The sequence below is a fragment of the Wyeomyia smithii genome, chromosome 2, assembly GCF_029784165.1.
Source record: "Wyeomyia smithii strain HCP4-BCI-WySm-NY-G18 chromosome 2, ASM2978416v1, whole genome shotgun sequence".
Classification (NCBI taxonomy): Eukaryota; Metazoa; Arthropoda; class Insecta; order Diptera; family Culicidae; genus Wyeomyia; species Wyeomyia smithii.
In genome coordinates, this window is record NC_073695.1 from 107,977,975 (window position 1) to 108,004,250 (window position 26,276).

Consider the following 26,276-nt stretch of genomic DNA (forward strand, 5'->3'; position numbering starts at 1 on the left):
GTACTAGTCGGTTTCGGTACGGTGTTTACAACGGAAACTTTAGTTGTCTGCTCGCGATTTTGATTCGATGCTATAAAACGGCAAGCAAATCAAAATCTTAGCATCATTTACACCAAGCTTCGGCAAGTGAACGGAACGGTCAATTAGGCATTACTTCTGACAAGCAAATGATAAGACAGTGAAGTGCAAAGTATGTGATATATGAGATATCTGCGAAATCAAATAGTATAGAAGTCCACTATGGAAGCTGTTTTCACAATCAACGGAAAACTTTTCAAAGGTGTGTAAATATTTTTATATATATTGATACAGAAGATAAGTATTTCAATTCGCATTTTCTGTGTCTACTTGAAATACCTTGGAAATCATTATTTATTCACTCTAATTCATCTTCTACATTTGCAGTGAAGGCTGGCGATTTACCGGTGGACACTTCTTTGGGGACGTTTATCAGGAAAAATGCACAACTCAGCGGAACTAAAATGGTTTGCAGAGAGGGTGGCTGTGGAGCCTGTATTGTTAATGTTAGCGAAGAACACCCAGTACAAAAAACACGAAGAAGTCGGGCCGTGAACTCTGTAATCCACATTATTCTTTCAGATTTTTTTTTTCCTGCTGTACTAAACTATATTTTAGTGTCTTTTGCCAGTGCTCTCTTGTCATGGATTAGACATTACGACGGTTGAAGGAATTGGCAACAAGGTGAAGGGATTCCACACAATACAGCGGCGATTGGCGCATTTCAACGGAACCCAGTGTGGTTTTTGTTCCCCGGGAATGGTCATGAATATGTATAGTCTACTGGAGGCCAATGAGGGCCAAGTTACGATGGAGCAAGTGGAAAACTCATTCGGTGGTAATTTGTGTCGTTGTACCGGTTACCGACCGATTCTCGATGCTTTCAAATCACTAAGTATTGATGCAGATTCCAAGTTGTTGCTGGCATGTCAGGAAATTGAAGAGCTACCCAAAATTTGCCACAATACAGGCAAATCCTGTCAAGGGTCTTGCGAGATAAAAAAAATAGCAGATCTACATATGATATTTGAGGACGAACGTGAGTGGCATAAGGTGTACAATCTGGACGATACACTAGCTCTTTTGAATGATATAGGTCAGAAGCATTACATGTTGGTTGCTGGAAATACTTCGCATGGTGAGTTTCAATAAAAGAATTGTTTCTCTATAATCTAATAAAAAATTCCAGGGGTTTACCGTCGAGAACCAAGCATCGAGATGTTTATAGATGTCAGCTCCGTTAAAGAGTTGAAGTCATATTCGATAACTAATGAAGAACTAATTATCGGCGCAGGCGTATCACTGACCGAATTTATGGAGATACTAAATGAGGCTGCTAAAAAACAATCTGTCTTTAAGTACTGTGAAGACTTGTCCAGGCATGTCGATTTAATTGCCAATATTCCTGTAAGGAACTCCGGAACAATAGCGGGAAATTTGTGTTTGAAAAATAGGTATAACGATTTTCCGTCAGATTTGTATGTTATCCTTGAGGCTGTCGGAACTAAATTTCAAATAAGTGAGAAAATTCCAATCTATTTTCAGGGTTCTCGAAGTGTACTGACAATTGATTTGTATATTCTAGCTAAGACAGATGGCACAATAACTACTTTACCTTTACATGCAATATGTACCATAGAGATGAAGAAGAAAATTCTGCTAAACGTCATTCTTCCTCCCTTGGATCCTAACAGATTTGATTTTAAATCGTATAAAGTAATGCCCCGGGCTCAAAGTGTACACGCTTACGTGAACGCAGCTTTTCTTGTAGAAATCAAAACCTCGCTCTCGACAGTAGAATCCGTTTCGATCTGTTTCGGTGGCATCCACAAAGATGTATGTTAAATCATTTAATCATGTTACTGTTGAGTGATCATAATTTTTTTCTCATACGTTTCTAGTTCACTCATGCCATCAAAACAGAAAACTATCTTCGAGGCAAAAATCCATTCTCGAACGAAATTCTACAAAATACTCTGCAGATTTTATCCGAGGAAATTGTTCCATGCGATAATCCATCAGAGGCTACTTCCAGCTACCGAAAACATCTTACAACATCTCTTTTATATCGTGCCATACTGAGTATTGCAATGAAACGACGAATCACAACCAATGATCGGTACCAAACAGGGGCCACCGGTTTACTGCGACCACTATCTTCCTCCAAGCAAGAGTTTCAAACCCTGGAGAAAAAATGGCCGATGACGAAGAATATTCCCAAAGTTGAAGGTCTGGCACAAACAGCTGGAGAAGCCAAATACATCGAAGACCTGCCGATCATACCAAATGAGCTTTACGGAGCATTCGTGCTTGCTACAAGCCCTCGTACCAGAATTCATCGTATTGATCCGGCAGCCGCGCTGCACCTAGAAGGAGTTGAAGCTTTCTACTCTGCTAAAGATATTCCTGGTCGAAACGATTTTATGCCAACTGAGCTGGACAATCCCGAAACGGAAGAGATATTCGCTAGCGACAAAGTACTTTACTACGGTCAACCGGTTGGAGTTGTTCTAGCCCAATCCTTCGAGCTAGCTCATCGTGCGGCGAAACTTGTGGAGGTTATCTACGACGAAAGAGACGATAAACCAATACTGCCAACCCTAAAACATGTTTTAGCAGCAAACGCAACCGATCGGTTGCACGATCAGCCCTACGACGAGCAAGGTGAGCATTACAGGGATATTACAGAGAAAAGTTTAAAAAATATTACCGGTAGCTTCGAGCTTCCCGGACAATTCCATTTTTCAATGGAATCGCAAACCTGCATCTGCGTCCCTACGGAGGATGGAATGAATGTGTACAGTTCAACACAGTGGGTTGATCTCTGCCAGGTTGCGATCGCACAGGCTCTCAATATTCCGGAAAACTGTTTGAATTTCTACATCCGTCGACTGGGCGGAACATTTGGGGCGAAAATTACACGGGCATCGCAAACCGCCTGCGCTTGTGCGATTGCCGCCTATTTCAGTCAACGGCCAGTACGACTGATTATGTCACTGGAATCGAACATGGAAGCCATCGGTAAACGTGCTTCCTGTGTTAGCAAGTATGAGGTGGATGTCGATGAAAATGGCAAAATAGGCAGACTATTGAACAACTACGTGGAAGACTACGGATGCAGCTTAAATGACCCAATTGTGATGGTCACAGCACAATTTTACAAGAACTGCTACGATGCAAGCCGATGGAAGGTGGTAGGCAAAGCTGCCATTACGGATTCAGCTAGTAATACGTGGTGTCGTGGCCCTGGTACTAACGAAGGGATCACCATGATTGAGAATATCTTGGAACACGTAGCGCATGTTGTGAACAAAGATCCACTAGCAGTTAGGTTGGAGAATATGAGCAAAGATTGTAAGATACGTACACTGCTTCCCGATTTTATAAGCGATGTTGAGTACGAAAAACGTAAATGGCTAGTCGAGCAGTATAACGCAGCACATCGCTGGAAGAAGCGTGGGATTGCGGTAGTTCCTATGCAGTACCCACAAGCATTCTTCGGACAGATGCATGCGCTGGTTTCAATATATCATATGGACGGAACTGTGTCCATAACAACGGGTGGAATCGACATTGGACAAGGAGTAAACACTAAGGTAACCCAGGTGGCAGCATACGTTCTGGGTGTGCCAATTTCGAAGATCAGCATAAAAGGAATGAGTAATTTAACATCACCCAATGCTAGTGTCTCCGGTGGAAGTATGACCAGCGAAGCAGCAAGCTTTGCCGTGAAAAAAGCGTGCGATATATTGGTAGAGCGAATTAAACCAATACGCGAGGAGTATCCTGGAAGATCATGGGAAGAAATAACTCAACATTGTTACAAGAGTCAGGTAGACCTGTGCGCCATGTATCAGTACAAACAGGGAGATATTACAAACTACATAGTTTGGGGCCTGTGCTGTTCTGAGATAGAGGTTGATATTTTAACTGGAAACGTTCAAATTCTTCGTGTTGACATCCTAGAGGATACTGGAGAGAGCATCAGTCCGGGAATTGACATAGGACAGATCGAGGGGGCATTTGTAATGGGAATTGGGTTGTATTTCACAGAAAACCTCATCTACAGTGATGAAAATGGCCAGTTGTTAACCAATCGTACTTGGAACTATCATCTGCCAGGAGCAAAGGATGTTCCCGTTGATTTCAGGGTGAAATTAATCCACAATACGTACAACGAAAGTTTTGTGCTACGATCTAAGACTACGGGTGAACCAGCGTTAAACTTAACCATCGCCCTATTATTCGCATTGAGACGAGCGTTAAACTCGGCTCGGAAAGAAGCAGGGCTATCTAGCGAATGGTATACAATGAGTAGGTATTCTTTTCGTTCTTAATCATAGAAATACTTGAAATATTCTTTTTTACAGCCACTCCAATGACTCCGGAGCAAATATGTTTACTTGCTGGAAGTAAGTTGGAACAGTTCAAATTACAATAACCTGTATTTAATTATGGTGAAGGAAGTTAATAAAGTTGATCTTTTGAATACAAAGAATCCCAGAGTTCCATTCTTTCCTTTTCTGGAAAATCTATAAACTTTAAACCTTCGTTGGCGATGCTCAGGCATTTGTACGGCCCAATCTCGGGCCCAACAGGTTCCCATTCGGTCGTCACTCCTCCGTTCGGGTTTCCATTATTGGCGGCAAACGTTGTGAAGAGATCGACCTGGAAGTACAGAAGTAATTTTGAAATACATGCAATGCATATTCTTCAAAAAGATCTTCTTAAATTTTTCAATAGTATACCAAATGTTGTTTGTAATGTGTAGCCACCGCAATTATCTATTAAACAGACTCTTTTTTTTTTCTAGTTCAGGTCTGGCATTACAGAAGCTTCTCGTTGTTTCTTCTTTCTTAGGATATAAATTTGATATAGCTTCCCACGCGCATGTCAGAAGACCGATACTATGGTCTTGTCAGTGCATCGAACTATCTTTGTCTTTTTCGCAAGCATTTGGTTCTGTTAAGCCCATTGTTTCGACTTTTAATTCGTCTCGAACACAAAAGTTTCCTCCATGAAATCGCCACAAAAAATCGGTTCTGTTTTTGTTTTTGTTTTAGTGGCTTCATCCCTCATTATTAAAACAATCTGAACCCAAAATAGCTTGTGTATGAAAAACAGTAAACCATCTCACCATATTAAGCATAGTGCGGTACTCAAAGCTGTCGTTAGGTGGAACATCTCCGAAGGCATTTTTGAATATATATGAGAGGTCATCAGCGTGGGCCGTTCCTCTAACGTCTTTGTCACAAAAAATAATCCTGTAATGGTTGTGTGTATCGGAATCCACCGAAAAGCGATAGACGTATGTTTTGGCTGCTCTCTTCGAATTGATACGTGAGTAAATAGTGCGGTGCAATCCATGCCAAAACAATTTATCTGTCATCAACTAAAAATAAAGAGCTTGTAGAAAAAAAAATGCTTCATAACAGTTTCATACCGTTAAATAGCCAGCATTATTTTCGAAAGACGGCTGCGATTCTCCGTAGTAAAACCGTTTCAGTCGAAGCCCGAGCTCTTTGCACTGTTGTGATGTTCTTACCAGATCCAATTCCGGTGGAACCAAATACTCGAAACTTTTCAAACTCGTCATAATTGATGGCTTCTCTTTGATGCCACTCAAGCAGAACAGACCCTCTTCCGAGTTTCCACCAATGAGAATATCGATATCGTTGCTCCAAGCTTCACGACACATCGTCAACGGATTCTTAGAAATGAAACAATTTGGTTTTTTATACGGCTCTATAACTGGTCCGAAAGCAAAGAGGATCCGATTTTCCAACTCCTGTAAACAGAAATGATTAACGGCAACTCAATGATCCATGTGCATGTTTGTTACATTTTCTGTCAAAAGAATTTCCTGCTGCTTAACAATTTCCACTGGATCGGCCGTTTTAAGAACTACTAGTGCTTTTTTTTCTCCACCCTGTCCGTTCCATCCAAGTGCTTTAGCCAATCGCTCGCTGAACTGCCGCTGAGGAACAATCGACCAATTGTTCAACGCACACCCAGACATGACGATCGCACGTTGAAACAATCCTTTTGACTGCTCAGAAATCATGTGATAATGCACGGAGCAACCTCCAGCGCTTTCACCGAATAGGGTAATATTCTTTGGATCTCCTCCAAAATTGGCGATGTTCTCTACTACCCAACGAATGGCTAAATTTTGGTCTTTCAGACCGGCGTTTCCCGGCAGTTCCAGCTCGGGGGTGTTAAACGAAATAAAACCCAATGCTCCGATCCGGTAATTGAAAGATACAAATACAACATTTTTTTGAATTAGATAATCAGGGCCGTACATTTCCACGCCACTAGAACCGCGCATGAAAGCTCCTCCATGGATGTAGAGTAATACGGGTAGAAGATGTTCTTTACCAAGCTGCAAAAAAATGCTCTCCTTAAAGGTTTTGATTTAGAAGCAAGGTTTACGCTTACATTTTTAGTGAATACATTCATGTGTAAGCTGTCCTCACTTCCGATGATTTTATCCAGAAGTTTACTGTACTGATAACAGCCTGGTCCTTGAACAGTACAGTCCAACGGGTCCTTCCAGGGTGTTGGCGGTTGCGCATCCTACAAAACAGTATTTTTTCAAGAGATGTATGCAATAAAACTTTGCGTTGTTACTTCAAACCGGAGCTCCCCAACTGGAGGTTTAACGTAGGGAATTTGCTGGAAACTATAATATTCTATGCCTGTTGCTGTTGTTTTCCGAATACCTTTGACTGGGCCATATTTTGTTGCAACAATTGGGTTTGTAATTTCCATGTTCCTATGAATTTTTCGAGCCTAACGGAGTTTACAATTCAACCACCAGCCAACACAGATAACAAGAGAATGACTAGTAGTAAACGGCTATTTTAATAACAGAAATTTTGCATTAGATAACACCTGCCCACCAATGGCTAAAAGTTGTCGTGGCTCTCTAATCATGGTGCAGGTTTTGGCAGGTCTGTGCACTGATAAGAAAAACCAAAGTTATCTAATAAACCGATTTTTTTCTGCGAGGTCATTATAATATATCAACAAAGGGGCCGTTCCTAAACCACGTGGTCATATTTTGATCCCTTTTTAAACCCCCCGTACCCTCCCGTGGTCTTTTGGCCACCCCCCCCCCCCCCTTTCGACTTTAACCACGTGGTCTTTTCATTTGTCTAGTGCCAAAAATTCACTTAAATATTTTAAATTTTTATTTTTAAACATTCGGTACATTCTGTTAATATTTCTAAAATGCAAAAGCTTTTGCTCTTGACTTGGTGGCAACAATAAATCATAAGTCAGAAAAAAAGACCACGTGGTCATTTTGTTAACCCCCCACCCCCATGTGTGGTCTTTCGTGGTCTTTTGACAAACCCCCCCGTCCCCCTCTTTATGACCACGTGGTTTAGGAACGGTCCCATACAACAGACGCCCCAAACATACGAAAATATCGCATATTATCTGAATCCTAGTTCATTCATACCACATATAGTTTATCACACACTTGTTCTTGCTGTTCGATTGGGGGTTACTAACCGTACCTACTAACACCAGTGAAATCACCGACTGAGAGGCCTATTTGCTCACATGCTAACACTTCAACAGGTCACCGTCATCGTCAAGCATCAGTATGAAGCAAGCAGCGAATGAAATTAGTCTTATACCAACCGGCTTATAAAACTGGTCTTCAACTCGCTAATCAAAACAAACGCAATAAGAATAACAATTCCGTGCAATCTAAAGATAACAAATACTGTGGATAGAATGAGTTTAAACGATCTAATCATCAATACTAAGTATGGCCCGGTGAAGGGTGCGAAGAAGCAATCTCTCCTAGGACAGGAATATGTCAGATTTCAAGGAATACCGTACGCCAAAGCCCCAGTTGGTGAGCTAAGATTCAAGGTCAGTTAAAAAAATTGATAGCTTGTTTGGTTTCTTCAAATTCTCTGTGTAAATTTACAATCATATTATGTATATAAAAAGCTCTCCATTGAAATGAATTCATTGCTTTAATGATAAGATAACACGGAAGAATCACTTAATCCGTATATGGTCATACTTATTTCTATATGTATTGTACGCATACCAATCCGAATCATTCATACGGCATTACTCGGCACATTTTCTATTTCTCGTCCCAAAATAAACATGGACATGTTCATAATTTGGTAATACTTTTCGGAAAGTATCACGGATTTTTTTCTTGCTGTTGTTTTTAATAGTCGTAATGGGCCTCTCTGAAAACTTTATAGGCCCGTTGATACGAAGAACCCTGAGCTAGTTTGAGTTAATGCCTTTAGTCTATGTTTTCGAATGGAGAATTCCTAGTAATGGCTGAAGGCTGTAAAACTACATTATTCATTAGCGTGTATATTTTTTACTAAATTTGGATATCCTAGTTTAAAGAAAATATTATTATGATTATTTGAACAAAGAAAACTCTTCGACACAGGTGTTAGCGATTAATAAAATTTGCTTTTGGTTGACAAATGCGAGAATACTCAGATAAAACTTTGTTTTAAAAATAGTCTTTCAATTTAAAGATTTCATAGCGCTTTTAGAAAAAATATTATCAAACTAGTGGAAATCGCTAACTAAATTGTTACAATTTTTTGGCTTTCTCGAAACGTATAGTAATCACTGCAAAAACTAAAGGTATAAAAGTGCTACAATGGCCCAAATACCACGGATTGAGAATTTCTATATATGTAAGTGTGTGTGTAACGTTCTCCTAATCTCCTAATCTTTGGCTTTTCTCAGAGATAGCTGGACCGATTTCTACAAAAATATTGTCAAATGAAAGGTCCTGTTTCCTCATAAAGCTTGATCCATTTACACACAAAATGGGATATATCATCGTCAAAAAACGGGTTGAAAATTTTTTTAGATGTCATGTTGCAGCAAATTTATTGACCTTTAAAGCAATAATACAAAAAAAAATATTCGTTTGAGTTTCGGATGAATTCCGTTTCATACCGCCCATCATCTTCTGCACAGTGGAACTGTCAACTCGATTCGTCATTTTCTTACACCATCTATGTAAATCAGCTGGTTTTTATTGTTCTATCACTTTTCATCAACTTACTTTCGATTATCTCCAATGTTTGGTTGAACGGCAAAATCCGCTTCTTGATGCGCTGATCCTTGCATTCCTGGTCATTCATGGTTGATCAGGTGATGACAACCTTGTTTTTTTGCCGCAGTTGCAGATCCCCTGCCACACCATCAGCCTCCGAGCGAACTTGTCAGCAAACACGAATTCAAACCGCTTGGCGACATTACCCTTGCGCTTGGACATAGAGCATTTTTGTCTTTGGAGTTGCGCGAAATCCATTTTTACATATGTCTCATCGAGTTGACAGTTCCAAACAAATAATTTTTCCTGTATTTTTCCTCTGAAGGTCAATAAATTTGCTGCAAAATAGGTCAATAAATTTGCTGCAAAATGACATCTCAAGATTTTTTCCACGTGGTTTTTGACAAAGATATGATACATTTCATGCGACCAAATATTACATGAATCCAGCATAAGGAACCTATTGCATTTTTTTCTGTGATTTTATTGTAATCGGACTGTAACTTTGTCTGTTTCGTATCAAATTGTAAAAATCGTGAAACTCCATTATCTCAGAAACTTGACAATCGATTTAAACATAATTGGTATCACCCTTAAACTAATGGATTTTATAACGATTGAACATGTGGTTTAAAAGTTATGAAACGTCTTCGAAACACGTTACTTTTCAAATTCACTCGTTTTCCCAAAGATGGCTGGGCAGATTTCAAGAATCTCATCATCAAATGAAACGTTTAGTTGCCCTATAGGTCCACATTTTATTTGATTAAAATCGGACTTTTACTATAACCGTTACAAAAACAACGAAAATGTATCCAGCTTTCCACGAACGGTAATGGCGGACAGTGCACGCAGCCCATTTTGACGTTTTCTGTAGGTCGGATAGTTTCCGATCGCAGTAACTGAGTGAAAAACATAAAAATACGTTGCAAAGTAGCATGGCAACTTTAATAAACAATTTTGTTTATTTTGATCCGCTTATGCGCTCGACGAAATTTAAATAACACACCGCCCATTGTTTGATGAAGTCGCTATGCTACGTCGACGTTGTTATATTTTCTACTCCGTTACTGCGACCTACAGAAAACGTCAAAATAGGCTGCGTGCACTGTCCGCCATTACCTCTCGTTGAAAGCTGAATTATCTCAAAGATTACATGACATATTTGAACAAAACTAGTGTCGCTGACCTTTCTTTTGACTCCTTCCATCAAATTTTGTACTGCCTTCTTGGTCACTTTGTTCGCCGAAGAACGGCAGTTAGCCTCGATATTTATTTGCCAACTTCGACAGCTTGATGCATTTGAAAATCCCTGTCACCTTTTCTCTTCCCGTTGCCGTATAACATTTCTGTCCAGGAAACTGTTTAAAGTCTGCCTTGACGTAAGTTTCATCATTTTGTACCACGCAATCAAACTTCATCATAATTTTTACACACAGTTTTAACGATCGTTGTCTGACTGACTTGTTTTGCTTATCGACACGATTTGGAGTCACCTTACTTACTTACTTTACTTCAGTGGCATAGCGTGACCGGCTGACACCCGGGGCGGATAATTTGGGTGTCACCCCTTTCCCCCTGAGTGTCACCCCAACCAGGTTGCAGTAAAATCATTTTGTTTTTTTTTCTTTACATAACATTTATTTGACACGGCACAAATACAATTTAATGTTTAACGGCGCCAATTATATCTGATGACTTAAAAACTAAAGCAAATTTTTTATCCTCGCTGCCGACTACGAGCTGAAATTAAGTCTAACTTAAAACTAGCATGGAATTTCCAATCTGTGTTTTGTTGTTCAATGGTCGTCTGATAATCGTCGAATGGCATGTATGGATTCGTACCGCTGAGCCACGATGTCGTGAGTTGGGACAGAGGCTCGCAGTCCTTGGGTCCTGGTTCTATTGTGCAGGGTCTGGTTGCTGGTTTTGTGCTTAAGGTTCAAACGTGTTCTTGTCGTTTTGTTGGGTGTAGACGGAGGGGAACGGGACTAGACTGGGGCATGGATGGATTTAAGGAAAACGTATATAAAGGTCATGTAGGGTAGGTCACGGCTCGCCAAGACATCACGAACAGGAACAGCTGGCCGTCTACCTCCGGCCTGAAGGAAAGCTACAAGTTTAGACCTGGCGTCACGGTGAACAGGGCATGACCAAACAACGTGCTCTATGTCGTGATAACCTTCACCACAGGCACAGATACCGCTTTCTTCGAGCCCAATACGACGGAGATGCGCGTCAAATCTATAGTGGTTGGACATAAGCCGAGACATCACGCAAATGAAATCTCGACCTACATCCAACCCCTTGAACCACGGGTTCGTCGATACCTTGGGAATTATGGAATGTAACCACCTTCCCAGTTTCCCTTTAGTCCATGAATTTTGCCAACTGATGATCGTATTCTGACGTACAAATGCGAAAAATTCATTGAAAGCAATTGGTCTTTCATAAATATCGCCGTTTGTTGCACCCACCTTAGCCAAAGAGTCCGCTTTCTCATTGCCCGGTATCGAGCAGTGAGAAGGGACCCATGCTAAGGTAATCTGAAACGATTTTTCGGATAAAGCACTCAAATGTTCCCGTATTTTCCCCAGGAAATACGGAGAGTGCTTAACATCTTTCATCGATCGGAGAGCCTCAATAGAACTGAGACTGTCCGTAAAGATGAAATAATGGTCCGTGGGCATTTTTTCGATAATCTCTAGGGTGTACTGAATTGCAGCTAATTCTGCGACGTAAACAGAAGCAGGATTATCGAGCTTATAGGAGACAGCTAAATGATTATTGAAGATACCGAAGCCAGTGGACCCATCCAGAAGTGATCCGTCAGTGTAGAACATATTGTCGCAGTTGATGTTTCGATATTTATTGGAAAAATTTTTAGGGATGCACGCGTAAATGATCCGGGATTCCACGAATTTCTTGTATCATGGATGTATCGAAGAACACAGTAGAATCAGAAGTATTTAATAAGTTGACACGATTTGGAATATTCGGAGAAGGGTTAATATTCTGAGACATGTGATTGAAATACAATGTCATAAAACGGGTTTGAGAATTGAGTTCGATTAACCTTTCAAAATTTTCAATCACAGGACGGTTCAAGACCTCACATTTAATAAGAATACGAGAAGAGAGGCTCCAAAAGTGGTTTTTCAATGGTAGAACTCCAGCTAAGACCTCCAGACTCATCGTATGGGTCGACTGCATGCATCCTAAAGCGATACGCAAACAACGATATTGTAACACCCGTATTCAATTACAGACAATATCGTTGTTTGGTAAAGCCTTATAAGGTCTCCTGGGTGGGCTCCCCACCATTGTCCGGTTATTGTACGAAGAAAATTCACTCTTTGTTGACATTTTTTCATCAGATACCTCACGTGACAACCCCAGGTGCCTTTAGAGTCGAACCAGACACCAAGATATTTGTGTACCAAAACCTGAGAAATCGTTTTACCCATTAACTGTGTTTAAAGCTGAGCAGGTTCATGCTTCCTAGAAAAAACTACTATCTCAGTCTTCTCCGGAGAGAATTCGATACCTAGCTGTAAAGCCCAAGCAGACAAATTGTCCAAGGTATCTTGCAATGGTCCTTGGAAATCGGCAGCTTTGGCTCCTGTAACAGAGATTACACTGTCGTCTGCAAGTTGTCTTATCGTGCATGAATTTGCCAGACATTCGTCGATGTCATTTACATAAAAGTTGTAAAGAAGGGGGCTTAAACATGAGCCCTGGGGAAGACCCATGTAGCTAATGCGAAAAGTTGCCAAATCGCCGTGCGTAAAATGCATGTGCTTTTCGGACAACAAATTGTGCAAAAAATTGTTCAAAATTGGAGAAAATCCTTGTCGGTGAAGTTTACCCGAAAGAATGTCAATAGAAACGGAATCGAAAGCCCCCTTAATGTCCAAGAACGCAGACGCCATTTGTTCTTTGCGAGCATACGCCAGCTGAATATCTGTTGAAAGCAACGCAAGACAATCATTCGTCCCTTTGGCACGGCGGAAGCCAAATTGAGTATCTGATAGTAGACCATTTGATTCGACCCAATGGTCTAAACGACGGAGTATCATTTTTTCCATCAATTTCCGGATACAGGATAGCATTGCAATCGGCCTATAAGAGTTGTGATCAGAAGCTGGTTTCCCTGGTTTTTGGATGGCGATCACCTTCACTTGCCTCCAATCCTGCGGTACAATGTTTTGCTCCAGGAACTTATTGAACAAGTTCAACAAGCGCCTCTTGGCATTGCCGGGTAGATTCTTCAACAAGTTGAATTTGATTCTATCTAATCCAGGCGCGTTATTGTTACAGGACAGGAGGGCAACTGAAAGTTCTGCCATCGTAAAAGGTGATTCTATCGCGTCGTGGCCCGGAGACGCATCGCGAACAATATTTTGCTCAGGAACAGAGTCCGGACATACTTTCCTGGCAAAATCAAATATCCACCTACTTGAAGACTCCTCGCTTTCGTTGACCGTTACGCGATTCCGCATTCTTCGGGCTGTGTTCCAAAGAGTGCTCATCGATGTCTCCCTCGACGTCTCGTTCACGAACCGACGCCAATATCCGCGTTTCTTTGCTTTAGCCAAGCTTTTAAGCTTGGTATCAAGCTCCGAGTACTGTAAATAGTCGCCAGGTATACCTCCCTTCTGGAAGGCCAAAAACGCGTCGGATCTTTGCGTGTAGACATCGGAGCACTCTTGGTCCCACCACGGAGTGGGAGGCCGTTCTTTGATCGTTACGCCGGGATATTTCTTCGTTTGGGCTTGCATCGCGGCGTCGAGAATCAAGCCCGCGAGGAGGTTGTATTCTTCAAGTGGTGGATGATGTTGAATCGACTCGACCGCTTTTGAAATCATTTCCTCATATAACTTCCAATCGATATTCCGTGTGAGGTCATACGGAATGTCAATTGGTCGCATGCGAATTGACCCGTTAGTAATTGATATAAGAATAGGCAAATGGTCGCTACCGTGAGGATCGAGGATTACCTTCCATGTGCAATCCAACCGTAGCGACGTCGAACATAAGGATAGATCCAAAGCGCTTGGGCGCGCTGGAGGTTTCGGGATACGTGTCATTTCACCGTTGTTTAAAATAGTCATGTCGAAGTCATCGCAAAGGTTATAGATTAAAGAGGAGCGGTTATCATTGTAAGAGGAACCCCAAGCCACACCATGAGAGTTGAAGTCTCCCAAAATCAAACGTGACGAGGGAAGAAGTACTATTAAATCAAAGACCAGCCGTTGCCCAACCTGTGCTCTGGGAGGAATATATATTGAGGCAATACAAAGCTCTCTACCTTGTATTGTCATTTGACATGCGACAACTTCGATGCCCGGAATCGAGGGGAGGTTAATACGATAGAAAGAATATCACTTTTTAATCCCTAAAAGTACTCCTCCATATGGGGTGTCTCGATCAAGGCGAATAATATTAAAATCATGGAAGTTAAGATCAGTATTCGAAGTAAGCCAAGTTTCGCAAAGGGAAAATGCATCTCATTTGTTTTTATTTATCAAAACTTTGAATGAATCGATTTTTGGTAAAATACTTCTGCAATTCCACTGTAAAACAGAGATAGAATCCTTCAAATTAGCAGTTGAATTAGTAATCGAAGGATACAATCGCTGCAAGGAGGGGCCATTGGGCAGTCAACTGCTTTAAAAATGATCTAACTGTTGGGAGGAGCGCTGTAAGAAAGTTTTTAATTGGATCAGGTATATTGAAATTTTCGAAAATCCAGTCCACAATATTAGAAAAATTCACCAATCCAGCATTTGTTTTGTCAACTGGATGTGCAAAAGGAGCAACTGGGGTTTTAGATGTTCCTGGAAGTGCTGGGAACTCCTTCTGAGACTTTAAATTGCCAAGCCCAGGAGGGGTTTGCTTCGGTTTTTCCGTAGCACCTTTAGTTTTGGTTGTACTGTTCTTTCCACTTTGGGAAATCTTAGGACCTTTTCTGGGAAGCTTAGGGGAGGAAAGATTTTTCCTCTTTCTAGACTCCCCAAGATTGGCAAAAGAAGTTCCCTCTAGTGGTTCGTCAGAGTCGGTTTCATCTGAAGACAACAGATCAAAGGGGTTCGCTGTTATGGTAGAAGTGGTCGTCGTCTTCTAGAGCATATCAGCGTAAGAACGCTTTGAACGCTCTTTGAGAGACCGTTTCAATTTATCCTTGTGCTGCATGTACACTGCGCATGTGGAGAGCTCATGCTGATTCTCCCCGCAGTGGATACATTTTTCAGCATTCGCACTACAGGAATCGTCGGCATGGTTCTCTCCACACTTACCGCACCGTGCCTTATTGCAACAGTAGGCGGCTGTGTGACCTAACTGCTTGCAATTGATGCAGTTCATTAAACGGGATACAAATAAGCGCACAGGAAGACGAACCCGGTGGATCAAGACGTGGCTCGGCAATGAGCTCACAAAAACAAAAAGAGACGGGTGCGGAGGGGTTATCAAATCCCTTCGCACGAGGTGGCATCCAGCGGTCTCCGCAGAAGAAGGCGGAGACGGATGCGGTGAAGTCTGGAGGTGGAAAACGGCGAATCCGTCGGTGTCCACACCAGACATCTCGGTAGACGGTCCCTTGCTAGTCAAGGCCGTCGAAAGGTGTATGGACACGCGGCCATACTCCGACTACCGTCGGCGGACGCTAACCTGGCCCTGAAAGAGGGCAAGTTGAAGGTCGGCTGGTCTGTATGTCCTCTGGGCATACTACAGCAACCAGACATTTGCTTCCGGTGCTTCGAGGGCGGACATAAGTCCTGGACCTGCAAGGGGCCCGATAGGAGCCAGCTGTGCAGGCGATGTGGAGGTGCAGGCCATAAAGCAAAGGACTGTGGGGAGTCTCCCAAGCACATGGTATGTTCCGGGAAACGGGACGCCAAACACTTCATGGGAGGCCCCAGGTGCCCAGCCGGTAAGCCGGCTGCGAAACCACGGCGTAAGGGTGACGCAACTGAACCTGAACCATTGCTTCGCGGCTCAGCAGCTGCTACACCAAGCAGCCACTGAGTCGTTGTCGGACATCGCCGTCAATCGGATCCCTACCGCATCCCTCCCGGAAACGGCAACTGGGTTGCGGATAAGTCCAGATTGGCGGCCATATGTACGACGAGCAAGTTCCCGGTTCAGGAGGTTGTCTCAACCTCAGAAGAAGGGTACGTAGTTGCTAAGGTGAACAGAGTGTTCTACTGCAGTTGCTATGCTCCGCCACGTTGGTCTACCGAAAGGTTCACCCAGATGGTCGACCTCCTATCCATGGAGCTAACGGGCCTAACGCCGTTGGTGGTGGCGGACGACTTTAACGCTTGGGCTGTTGAGTGGGGAAGTTGCTTCACGAACCAGAGGGGCCAGATCCTGTTGGGGGCTTTTGCAAAGCTCAACCTAGATCTGGCCAACGTTGGGAACAAAAGTACATTTAGCAGAAATGGTGCGGAGTCGATCATCGACGTGACGTTCTCCAGCCCAGGACTGATCAAGAACTGGAGGGTAGACGATGGCTACACTAATAGCGACCACCAGGCGGTCTGTTTTAGTGTAGACAACAACGAGAGGCGGCAAGCGACGGGTAGAGCCAACACTCCGACCGTTCGCGGGTGGAAGACATCGCACTTTGATGCCGAGGTATTCGAAGAGGCAATGAGAAGGGAGCGCGAGGGGGGCAGTTGGCTCCGCCCGACTGCTGACCAATTAGTTGCTATGCTATCGCGGGCGTGCGACGCCACCATGCCTAGGACTCGCCAACCTAGGAATGGAAAGCCACCGGTTTACTGGTGGACGGACGCGATAGCCGACCTTCGCAGTGCGTGCCTCCGTGCAAGACGGAGGATGCAGCGTGCGCAAAACGAAGAAGAGAGGACAGAGCGCCGCGCAGCATTCAGTTCGGCAAGATCGATGCTAAAGAGTGCGATAAAGGCCAGCAAGAGGGCCTGCTTCGATAGGCTATGTGCGAGTGCCAATACAAATCCGTGGGGTGACGCCTACAGGATCGTAATGGCCAAGACTAAAGGCGCGCTGGCGCCTGCAGAGCGATCACCAGCGATGCTGGAGCGTATCATCGAGGGACTCTTTCCACGCCACGAGCAATGTCCTTGGCCTCCGGCGGTCGAGTCTCACGTCCGACGTTCCAGTATCTCAGACATAGACCAGAGATGGTCGGCCAACCTGCCAAGCATCCAATCCGTGAGCGACGACAGCCGTGTCGAGGCAGGGGAGGAGGCAAGGGTTACGAATGAGGAACTCATCGTGATCGCCAAATCCCTAAAGGTGAGCAAGGCGCCGGGACCGGATGGTATCCCTAACCTGGCGATCAGGCTGGCGATAAAAACGGCCCCCGGGCTGTTCAGTGCAGTCATGCAGAGGTGCCTTGATGACTGTCTTTTTCCGGACAGGTGGAAGCGGCAGAGACTGGTCTTATTGCCGAAGGCTGGGAAACCGCCAGGGGACCCATTGGCATATAGGCCTATCTGCCTGCTGGACACCGCGGGCAAGGTGGTTGAGAGGATCATCCTCAACAGACTGGTGAGGTACACGGAGGGTGTACACGGTCTGGCAAGTAACCAGTTCGGCTACCGGAAGGGCAGGTCCACGCTGGACGCAATCTCTTCCGTCATCAAGACGGCGGAGGTAGCAATCCAGCGCAAGAGAAGGGGAATACGCTACTGCGCAATCGTCACGCTCGACGTGAAGAATGCGTTCAATAGTGCCAGTTGGGACTCCATAGCGCTCGCGCTCAGGAGCATCCATGTACCGGTGTCGCTGTACAAGATTCTGGAAAATTATTTCCAGAATCGAATACTTGTTTACGACACGGAGGAGGGTCAGAAGTGCGTCCCAATTACCGCAGGAGTTCCGCAAGGTTCTATCCTGGGCCCGTTGTTGTGGAATGTCATGTATGACGGAGTGTTGAAACTCAAGTTCCCTGTAGGGGTTGTGATCTCACTCTATGTAGCGCCTCGATAACGGAGAAAGTCAAGAACTGGCATGTCTCTGATGAACCCAGTTTATCAGACCATAGACACATCAGATTTGACGTCGAGGCTACTCCTCTGAGAAGAGAACATTTCAGGAATCCTAAGAAAACCAACTGGAACTCTTTTAAGGAACATTTGGTCAATTCGAGAACATTCTGCCACCAAAATATTCGAACTCCAGGTGAACTGGACATCGCAGCAAGTGACCTACAGCACAGGATCACGGAAGCTTTTATGTCAAACTGTCCGTAAACAAATCGAACAGTCTGCCGTGATGTGCCCTGGTGGAATGAAACTCTCAGCAACCTTCGTCGGGAAGCTAGACGCTTGTTCAACAGGGCTAAAATCACGTCCAACTGGGAAGCCTATAGAGCATCCCTTACAAAATACAACGCTGAGCTACGCAAAGCCAAAAGGAGGTCTAGAATTCGATTCTGTGAAGACATTCAGACTCTACCTGAGGCAACGCGACTGCAAAAAGCGATGTCCAAAGATCACACGAATGGTCTTGGGCAGTTGAAAAAGGAAGATGGTAGTCTGACTGTCACCACCAAGGAAACGCTGGATGTTCTTATGAACATTCACTTTCCTGGATCGACAGCAATCTCCGGTTCGAACGTCGAAGAGTTACAGAGCCTCGAATCCAGACGCATAACGTCACGTGACTCCGCAGCGCTCGCTCGTAGAATTTTCACGGAGACTTCTATCAACTGGGCACTAAGCTCTTTTGAGCCTATGAAGTCACCAGGACCGGATGGCATTCTACCAATCTTTCTACAAAAATCGGACGGAGTCGTTATGTCCGAACTCATCAGCCTCTTTCGAGCCAGCTTTACTATGGGACATATCCCGGTCAACTGGCGGAACGTTAAGGTGGTGTTTATACCAAAGCCGGGCAAAAAAGACAAAACATTGCCCAAAGCTTTCAGACCTATAAGTCTGACGTCAACTCTTCTCAAGTTGATGGAGAAAATTACGGACAACTACATCCGCAGTGAGTTTCTGAAGGAGTTACCCTTACACAAGCATCAATATGCTTATCAACAGGGTAAATCTACTGAAACCGCTTTGCATTGCCTAGTGACGAAGATCGAGAAGTCCTTGAAATATAAAGAGACAGCGGTCTGCGCTTTTCTTGATATTGAGGGAGCTTTCGATAACACGTCCTTTGCATCAATTTACACGGCTCTACAAAATAAAAGAGTCGACGATACTACAATGAGCTGGATCCAAGCAATGCTTTCGAGCAGGAAGATCACAGCTGCATTGGGGGATACGTCTGTCACAGTAGGGGCAGTGAAAGGGTTCTCTCTCCACTGCTATGGTCACTGGTGGTAGACGTTCTCCTAACCAAGCTATCACAGCTGGGCTTCAAAGTCATTGGATATGCTGATGATATAGTCCTTATCGTTCGGGGAAAATGTGATGCAACTCTATCTAGTCGCATGCAAACGGCACTTAACACCACCTCTCAGTGGTGCTCAGAAGAAGGGCTGAACATTAACCCCGCTAAAACGGTCATTATACCATTTACCAAGCGAAGAATGCACACAATCATTCCTCCGCTACTGAATAGGGTAAGACTATGTTTCAGTAATGAGACCAAATATCTTGGAATCATTCTGGATAAGAAGCTGAACTGGACTGCTCACCTAGACTACGCTATCAAGAAGGCAACTTCAGCTATCTGGGCTTGCAGTACACTGTTTGGCAAGACCTGGGGGCTAAAACCACAATTAGCGCTCTGGTCTTACATCACCATTGCTCGGCCACGTATAACCTACGCAGCCCTCGCATGGTGGCCTAAAGTAAATGAAAAGACAGCTCAGGCGAAACTTACCAAAGTCCAACGATTGGCCTGTCTCTCAGTTACCAGTGCCCTGCGCACAACACCGACAGCAGCCTTGGAGGCCTTGCTTTGCTTACTTCCTCTACATCTCCATGTGAAGAAGGAAGCAGAGCTTGGCGCAAAGAAATACAACGATGCTCGAAGGTGACCTAACGGGTCACCTAAGCATCCTAAAGGAGTTTAAGCTGACACCTTTAGTAACAACAGTCTCGGACTGGATGGAAGCGAAGCCAAACATGGACGTTCCATATATAGTGATCGACACAGATCGCTCCATGTGGAACAATGGAGGGCCGAGTCTTCCATCGGGCACAATCCGCTTCTACACGGATGACTCAAAAATCGGACCCCAGACTGGTTCAGGGATCTATGGACCAGGTATAAAGGCCACTATCTCAATGGGTAAGTGGCCAACCGTCTTTCAGGCGGAGGTATACGCAATATATATCTGTGCTATAACATGTCTACAGCGCAAATATAGACATGCGAAAATCGGAATCTTTTCGGATAGTCAGGCGGCACTAAAGGCATTAAAGTCTGCTACATGTGTCTCCAGACTAGTCTGGGAGTGCATCGCAACACTCAGGGAACTCTCCCGCCTCAACAAAGTTATGCTACTTTGGGTACCCGGTCACTGCGGAATCGAGGGAAATGAACATGCCGACATCCTCGCAAGACAAGGATCTGCTCAGCAATTCATTGGACCGGAACCGTTTTTGGGTACTTCCACATCCGCCATTAAAGGCGAACTGAGTACATGGGAAAAGCTAAAGATAGCATCTTAATGGCAACATGCGCAGGGTTGCAGGCAAGCTAAACAGTTTATCTACCCTAACCCTACGGTTACCAAACGGCTACTTAGTTTAACTCGTAGTGAGCTACGCATCATCACGGGACTTCTTACTGGACACTGTCCTGCTCTTTATCATTTAAAGTAAATCGGCAAAGTCCTAACCGACTATTGTCGCTTTTGCAACGCTGAACCTGAGAGCTCAGCGCATTTGCTTTGCTTTTGCGGGGCTCTTGCTTCATCGAGGTTTAACTTCTTTGGAAGTTACCTCTCAACTCCACACCAGGTATGGAGCACCAATCCCAAAACGGTCACAGGTTTCATCAACCATGTAGTTCCGGATTGGGGCACAGGCAACCAACTAGCTCAACTCCATCAATGAGTTCGAGCATCTTGTAATCTGGGTAAAGCAATCGGGACCAGCCACAAAAGACAAACATTCCTGTCGCAGTGGCGCTTTCTACCCAATGCCCTTCAGGCATACAAAAAAAAAGGGGTTGTGATCGTCGGCTTTGCAGACGACATAACGCTGGAGGTTTACGGCGAGTCTATCGAGGAGGTCGAGTTGACGGCCGCGCACTGTATACGCAAGGTCGAGGACTGGATGCGCTCCAGGAAACTGGAGCTCGCGCATCATAAGACGGAGGTCACGGTTGTGAACAACCGTAAATCGGAGCAACAGGCGGTGGTCAGAGTCGGAGACTGCACCATCACCTCGAAGCGATCCCTGAAGCTCTTGGGGGTTATGGTGGACGACAAGCTCACGTTCGGGAGTCACGTCGACTATGCCTTTAAGAGGGCCTCATCGGCTATTGCAGCACTATCTCGTATGATGTCCAATAGCTCAGCGGTTTATGGCAGCAAGCGAAGACTTCTTGCCAGCGTGGTTTCGTCCATACTTAGGTATGGTGGGCCAGTGTGGTCCAGAGCGCTAGGTACTAACAGTTACCGTGGTAAACTGGAAAGCACCTACAGGCTCATGAGCCTGAGAGTTGCGAGTGCGTATCGTACGGTGTCATACGATGCAATCTGTGTCTTGTCCGGCATGATGCCTATCAGCATCGCCATCAAGGAGGACAGAGAGTGTTTCGACCAACGTGACACAAGGGGCATACGAGGTACCAGAAGGTCATTCTCGATGCTCCGCTGGCAGCGGGAATGGTCCAACTCCACAAAGGGCAGATGGACGCACCGACTCATACCGGAGATATCCGGCTGGGTCGGGAGACGACATGGTGAAGTGAACTTCCACCTGACACAAATCCTGTCAGGCCATGGTTGTTTCAGGCAATATCTGCACAGGTTCGGACACGCGGTGTCCCCCATGTGTCCCGAGTGCGTGGAGGAGGAGGAGACTGCTGAGCATGTCTTCTTCGTATGCCCCCGTTTCGTAAGAGCGAGGAGCAACATGATGGCTGTTAGCGGGCCTGGCACTACTCCGGACAATCTAGTCCGGAGGATGTGCGACGACCCGGACATCTGGAACGCGGTCTGTGCGGCCGCCTCTCAGATTGTTCTGGAGCTGCAACGTGTGTGGCGGGTCAACCACCAACACGCCAGTGGTAGCTAATTACCAGTCTCCAGGTAGTTAGCTAGGAGGTTATAAGAGTAAAGAGGGTGCATCACGCACAAAAGCCACTCCCCGACGTAATACTTAACCGTCGTTCCGGGAAGACCAGGGCTGGAGACTGGAGGGGTTTTAGTGGGTCGGGACAGGGATCAGTAGGTGCCTGGGCGAGTGTAACTACCCCAGCATCTCTCCCCTAGTCTCATCCCCACACCCTGAGTTCTCTTCTCAGGTGTCTGTTTGCAGATTTCCCCGCCACCTTAAAAAAAAAAAAAAGACGTGGCTCGGCAATGCAGACCCGGCGAACGTGACACGAAACGAGTCTGACGGAGTGTATACTTTTTTGTCGCCGACGAGCGACACAGATCGCAGTTGTTTAACCTCTAATACCTTAACCTCAGGAAGGCTGCTGTTTTTAAAACAGCCTACAGCATCCTTCAAGAGGCACTCGACGGACAAACTCGGATCGGTCACGACACCGTCGATCTCCACGTCTCGGGCCGGTATGTATACGCGATACTCCCGAGTAAAGAGCTCGAAACAAGCTATATCGTTGGCCTGTTTCAGGTCATTGACCACAACACGGAGCTTGTTTGGTCTGACCTTGATTATTTCAGTCACGGCCTTGAAGCGTGCATCAGGTCTTTCGAAATTTGTAATATGTTCAGGGATTTCGACTTAGGTCCTGCTTTTGGCCGGAAATATACAACGAAACGTGAACCTGCTGTTTCGTCAAGGTAGAGCCTGGCACGAGGGGGAACTGAAGAGTGAACAGCGGGGGAAGGATCAGGAGGGACAGGGTCAGGAGGGTTCGGTGTCGGAGGATCGACTTCCATTGTGCTAAGGCTAGCGCCCTAACACCGACAAGAAACACGTACCTTTTCTTGATTTCGAGCGATGCTCCAGTTGTCTCCGACAATGTGGTGTGGGGTGGTTGGGTGCAGCAGCCGGCAGCCGGCAGCTGTGCGGATTTACACTTTCTTCTTTGTTTGTAGCTTTGGTTGTCTTCAACACAGCTAAACACCGAAACGATCGGTTCAGCAGCGGCGGTTCAGCTACGCAGCAACAAAGCAAACAATAGCGGATGACCTTCAAAGCGGAATTATTTTGCACTGCACAGCACTCGTTAGACCGGGACCGGGCAAGCGATGCCTTTTGTTCGATTACTTTTTGCGAATATATCGAGACGACCGATAAACACAACCGATGCGCTTGGTTGTTCGACTCGGAATGTGCCTAAATCATTTTGTTATCAAAAATTTTGAAAGTTAGCACGTTCGTTTTCAATTGCACTTAATCTACCCATTTTTGAAAAAATGGTTGAGATTATACTCTTAGGAGCAAATTTATGTAATTTTCGACTGTTTTACCGCGACCTCCACCTAATTGATAGTTAATCTCACGGGTAACACGGGTATTTTGAAGGTAATACCACAGAGAACAGACATTCATGTTCATATAAAGAAATTTGAAAATCGTGTGTAAAAATTTGAATCAAAATACGTTAATACACTAACGACATCTGTCTAATGGTGCCCCAGTTGCACTGCATAAATATTGCTGTATCGATATTTTATCGATATAAGTGCTTGGTTTGTAAGTGACAAAAGCGCCACATAGCGGGAGCATTACCACTTAGTGGTAAATGACGGTTGCAAGTTTTTACACATGTTTTGAAAAGAAGATGAACGTCTGTTCTCTGTGGTAATACCCCTAGAGGATGACACCCGGGGCGGACCGCCCCCCACGCTACGCCAGTGATTTACTTTTATGGCGACAGATCATTGAGATGCTATGCCGAATCCAGAATACGTCTCCAAAAAATTCGATCTTGGGCTGCTCCTCTCCAGTCTCCCCTTCATCCCGCTGCTCTGACATCTTCGCCGACAGCACGTGCGAGGTCTGCCTATTATATTATCTTTGCCGGTCGCTCATCCGCCATCCCACTGTAAACTGCCTGTTTTATCAGCTTGATAATATCAGTGTGTTTGTATACTTCGTATAGCTCGTAATTCATGCGCCTACGCCACCTCATTCTCTAGTTTGCCTCCGAGTATTGATCGCAGGATTCTACGCACGAAGACCCCAAGCACTCGTCGACCAGCCTCCTTTCACGTCCACGATTCATGTCCGTTAAGCGTCACTGGGAGGATCAGAGTCCTAAAGAGCGCAAATTTCGTACGGATCTGTAGGCTACGCAATCCGTAATAAGCTCTATTCGTCGCTCTTCATCTCGCGGCTCACCTCGTTGTCACATGTCACGCGAGTACCAAGATAAACAAATTCTTGACCACATCGAACGCATCCCCATCCATCTCCACCGCAGCAACAACACCCGCAGAACTTCCACGCTCTTTGTCGGCCACCATTTTTTCGTTCTGGCAGTGTTGTCCAATTCTCACAGCTTCCCTTTTAAGAGCCGTAAAAACCTTCTCAACAGCACTACGATTAACACTTATTATATCAATGTCGTCCGCGAAGCCTAGAAGCATGTGGGACTTCGTGGTGATGGTGCCGCTTCTCTGCACACCTGCCCTTCGTATTGCACCTTCCAATGCTATGTTGATCAGTAAGTTCGAGGGCCTGTTACCTTGCTTCAGACCATCTAACGTCACAAACGCGTCCGGAAATTCTCCCGCTGTCCTGACATGATATGAAACTGTCAAGCGTCGCATGTAACAGCTTAATAAGTTTTGGTGGAAAACCGTGTTCAAGCATTATTTGCCACGACTTGTTGCCTTTCACTGTATCAAGGTAAACATCTGGTCCGTTGAAGAAAGTCCCACTCGAAAACCGCATTGATATTCTTCAGCAATGGCCTCAGTCGCTGGACCAGAATACGGGAGAGAATTTTGTAAGCGGAATTGAGGATGTTTATGCCTCGATTATTACTACAGTCGAGTCTATGTCCCTTCTAGTAGATAAGACGTATGAGTCCTTCCAACCAGTCCGTAGGTAGTTGTTCCTCAGACCATACCCTTAGGATAACCTGGTGAATTGCACTACACAGCCGCTCGCTTCCGACTTTGAAAAGTTCGGTCGGTAAGCCGTCCGTCCCAGCGGCTTTGTGGCTCTTTAGCTCTTTGCAAGCATTCTTCACCTCGTCCAATGTTGGTGGGTCCATAGCTTGTCCAAACTCCTCAATTTCTATCCTGTTCTCCTCGATGACTCTCCCACCTTCCTTACCGTTCAACACCACTTCAAAATGTTGCTTCCAACGCCTGGCCACCAGCGATTTATCGGTAACCAGGTTCCCGTTCCTGTCATTACACATGGCAGGTACTGGCACGGTACAGTTCCTGATTCCGTTGATTGATAGATCGATCGATCTATAGAAGCTCCTCGTGTCGTGTCTGGTGGAACAATTCTCCACCTCCGCGAGGACGCGATCGTAGTGCTCACGTTTCTCACGGTGGTGAAGCCTCTTTTCGGCAGCTCTTGCCTCCCGGTATTTCTCCCGCATCTGACGCGTCACGCGATTAGCTGCTACTAACGTGTTGGCGTAGGCTCCGTTTTTCTCCTCCGTCACCTCTAGACACTCAGCATCGAACCACCTACTACACGTGGTTCTCGTTGTCATGCCTATCACTTCTCGCGCTGTTTCGCTGACCGCATCATGGATGTGCTTCCGCTGCTTGTTCAGGTTCACTCCAGCTGGTTCACCGATCCGTCTACCAACTTTCCGAGTATACTCTGCAGCAACTTCTTCCAGACGTACCTTCCTTGTCGATCTCGCTTTAAATACGTTGGACAACCGGGCCTGAATCTTGCCTACCATGAGATAGTGATCCGAGTCATGTTTGGCTCCGAAAGGACCGCACATCTATTTTCGTTTGCCTAGTTCTATACCGATTGTTCCGATTCATATCATTCTCTGGATTGTTCGTAGTATGTTTATTTCAGCATGCTGCCTTACTAGGGCTGCGATGCCTAGTCTCCCGACGGGGCTGCCGTCTTGGGTGTAGCTGGAGAGACACCGCATATCATAGCTCAGCCGT

General features: G+C 45.1%; 3 protein-coding genes across 3 annotated transcripts in view; 2 read left to right on the top strand and 1 right to left on the bottom strand.

Annotated features, from left to right (window-relative positions):
* LOC129725501 (uncharacterized) lies at positions 1–4,516 on the top strand. The gene is made up of 7 exons (XM_055681435.1): positions 1–280; positions 406–578; positions 637–1,156; positions 1,208–1,537; positions 1,604–1,854; positions 1,920–4,332; positions 4,389–4,516. Exons 1-7 carry the CDS (start codon positions 241–243, stop codon positions 4,457–4,459), a joined length of 3,798 nt encoding a protein of 1,265 aa, XP_055537410.1. The 5' UTR covers positions 1–240; the 3' UTR covers positions 4,460–4,516.
* On the bottom strand, positions 4,374–7,631 carry LOC129725504 (esterase B1-like). Its single transcript, XM_055681437.1, has 7 exons — positions 7,427–7,631; positions 6,652–6,983; positions 6,460–6,597; positions 5,861–6,403; positions 5,462–5,806; positions 5,156–5,410; positions 4,374–4,686 (listed from the first exon to the last, which is right to left on the bottom strand). Exons 2-7 carry the CDS (start codon positions 6,790–6,792, stop codon positions 4,486–4,488), a joined length of 1,623 nt encoding a protein of 540 aa, XP_055537412.1. The 5' UTR covers positions 6,793–6,983; positions 7,427–7,631; the 3' UTR covers positions 4,374–4,485.
* LOC129725503 (esterase B1-like) overlaps positions 7,616–26,276 on the top strand; it is a 24,980-nt gene continuing 6,319 nt past the window's right edge. Inside the window, exon 1 of the mRNA XM_055681436.1 lies at positions 7,616–7,908. Coding sequence (XP_055537411.1) covers positions 7,768–7,908 — 141 coding nt within the window. The 5' untranslated portion in view covers positions 7,616–7,767. The remainder of the gene's footprint in view (positions 7,909–26,276) is intronic.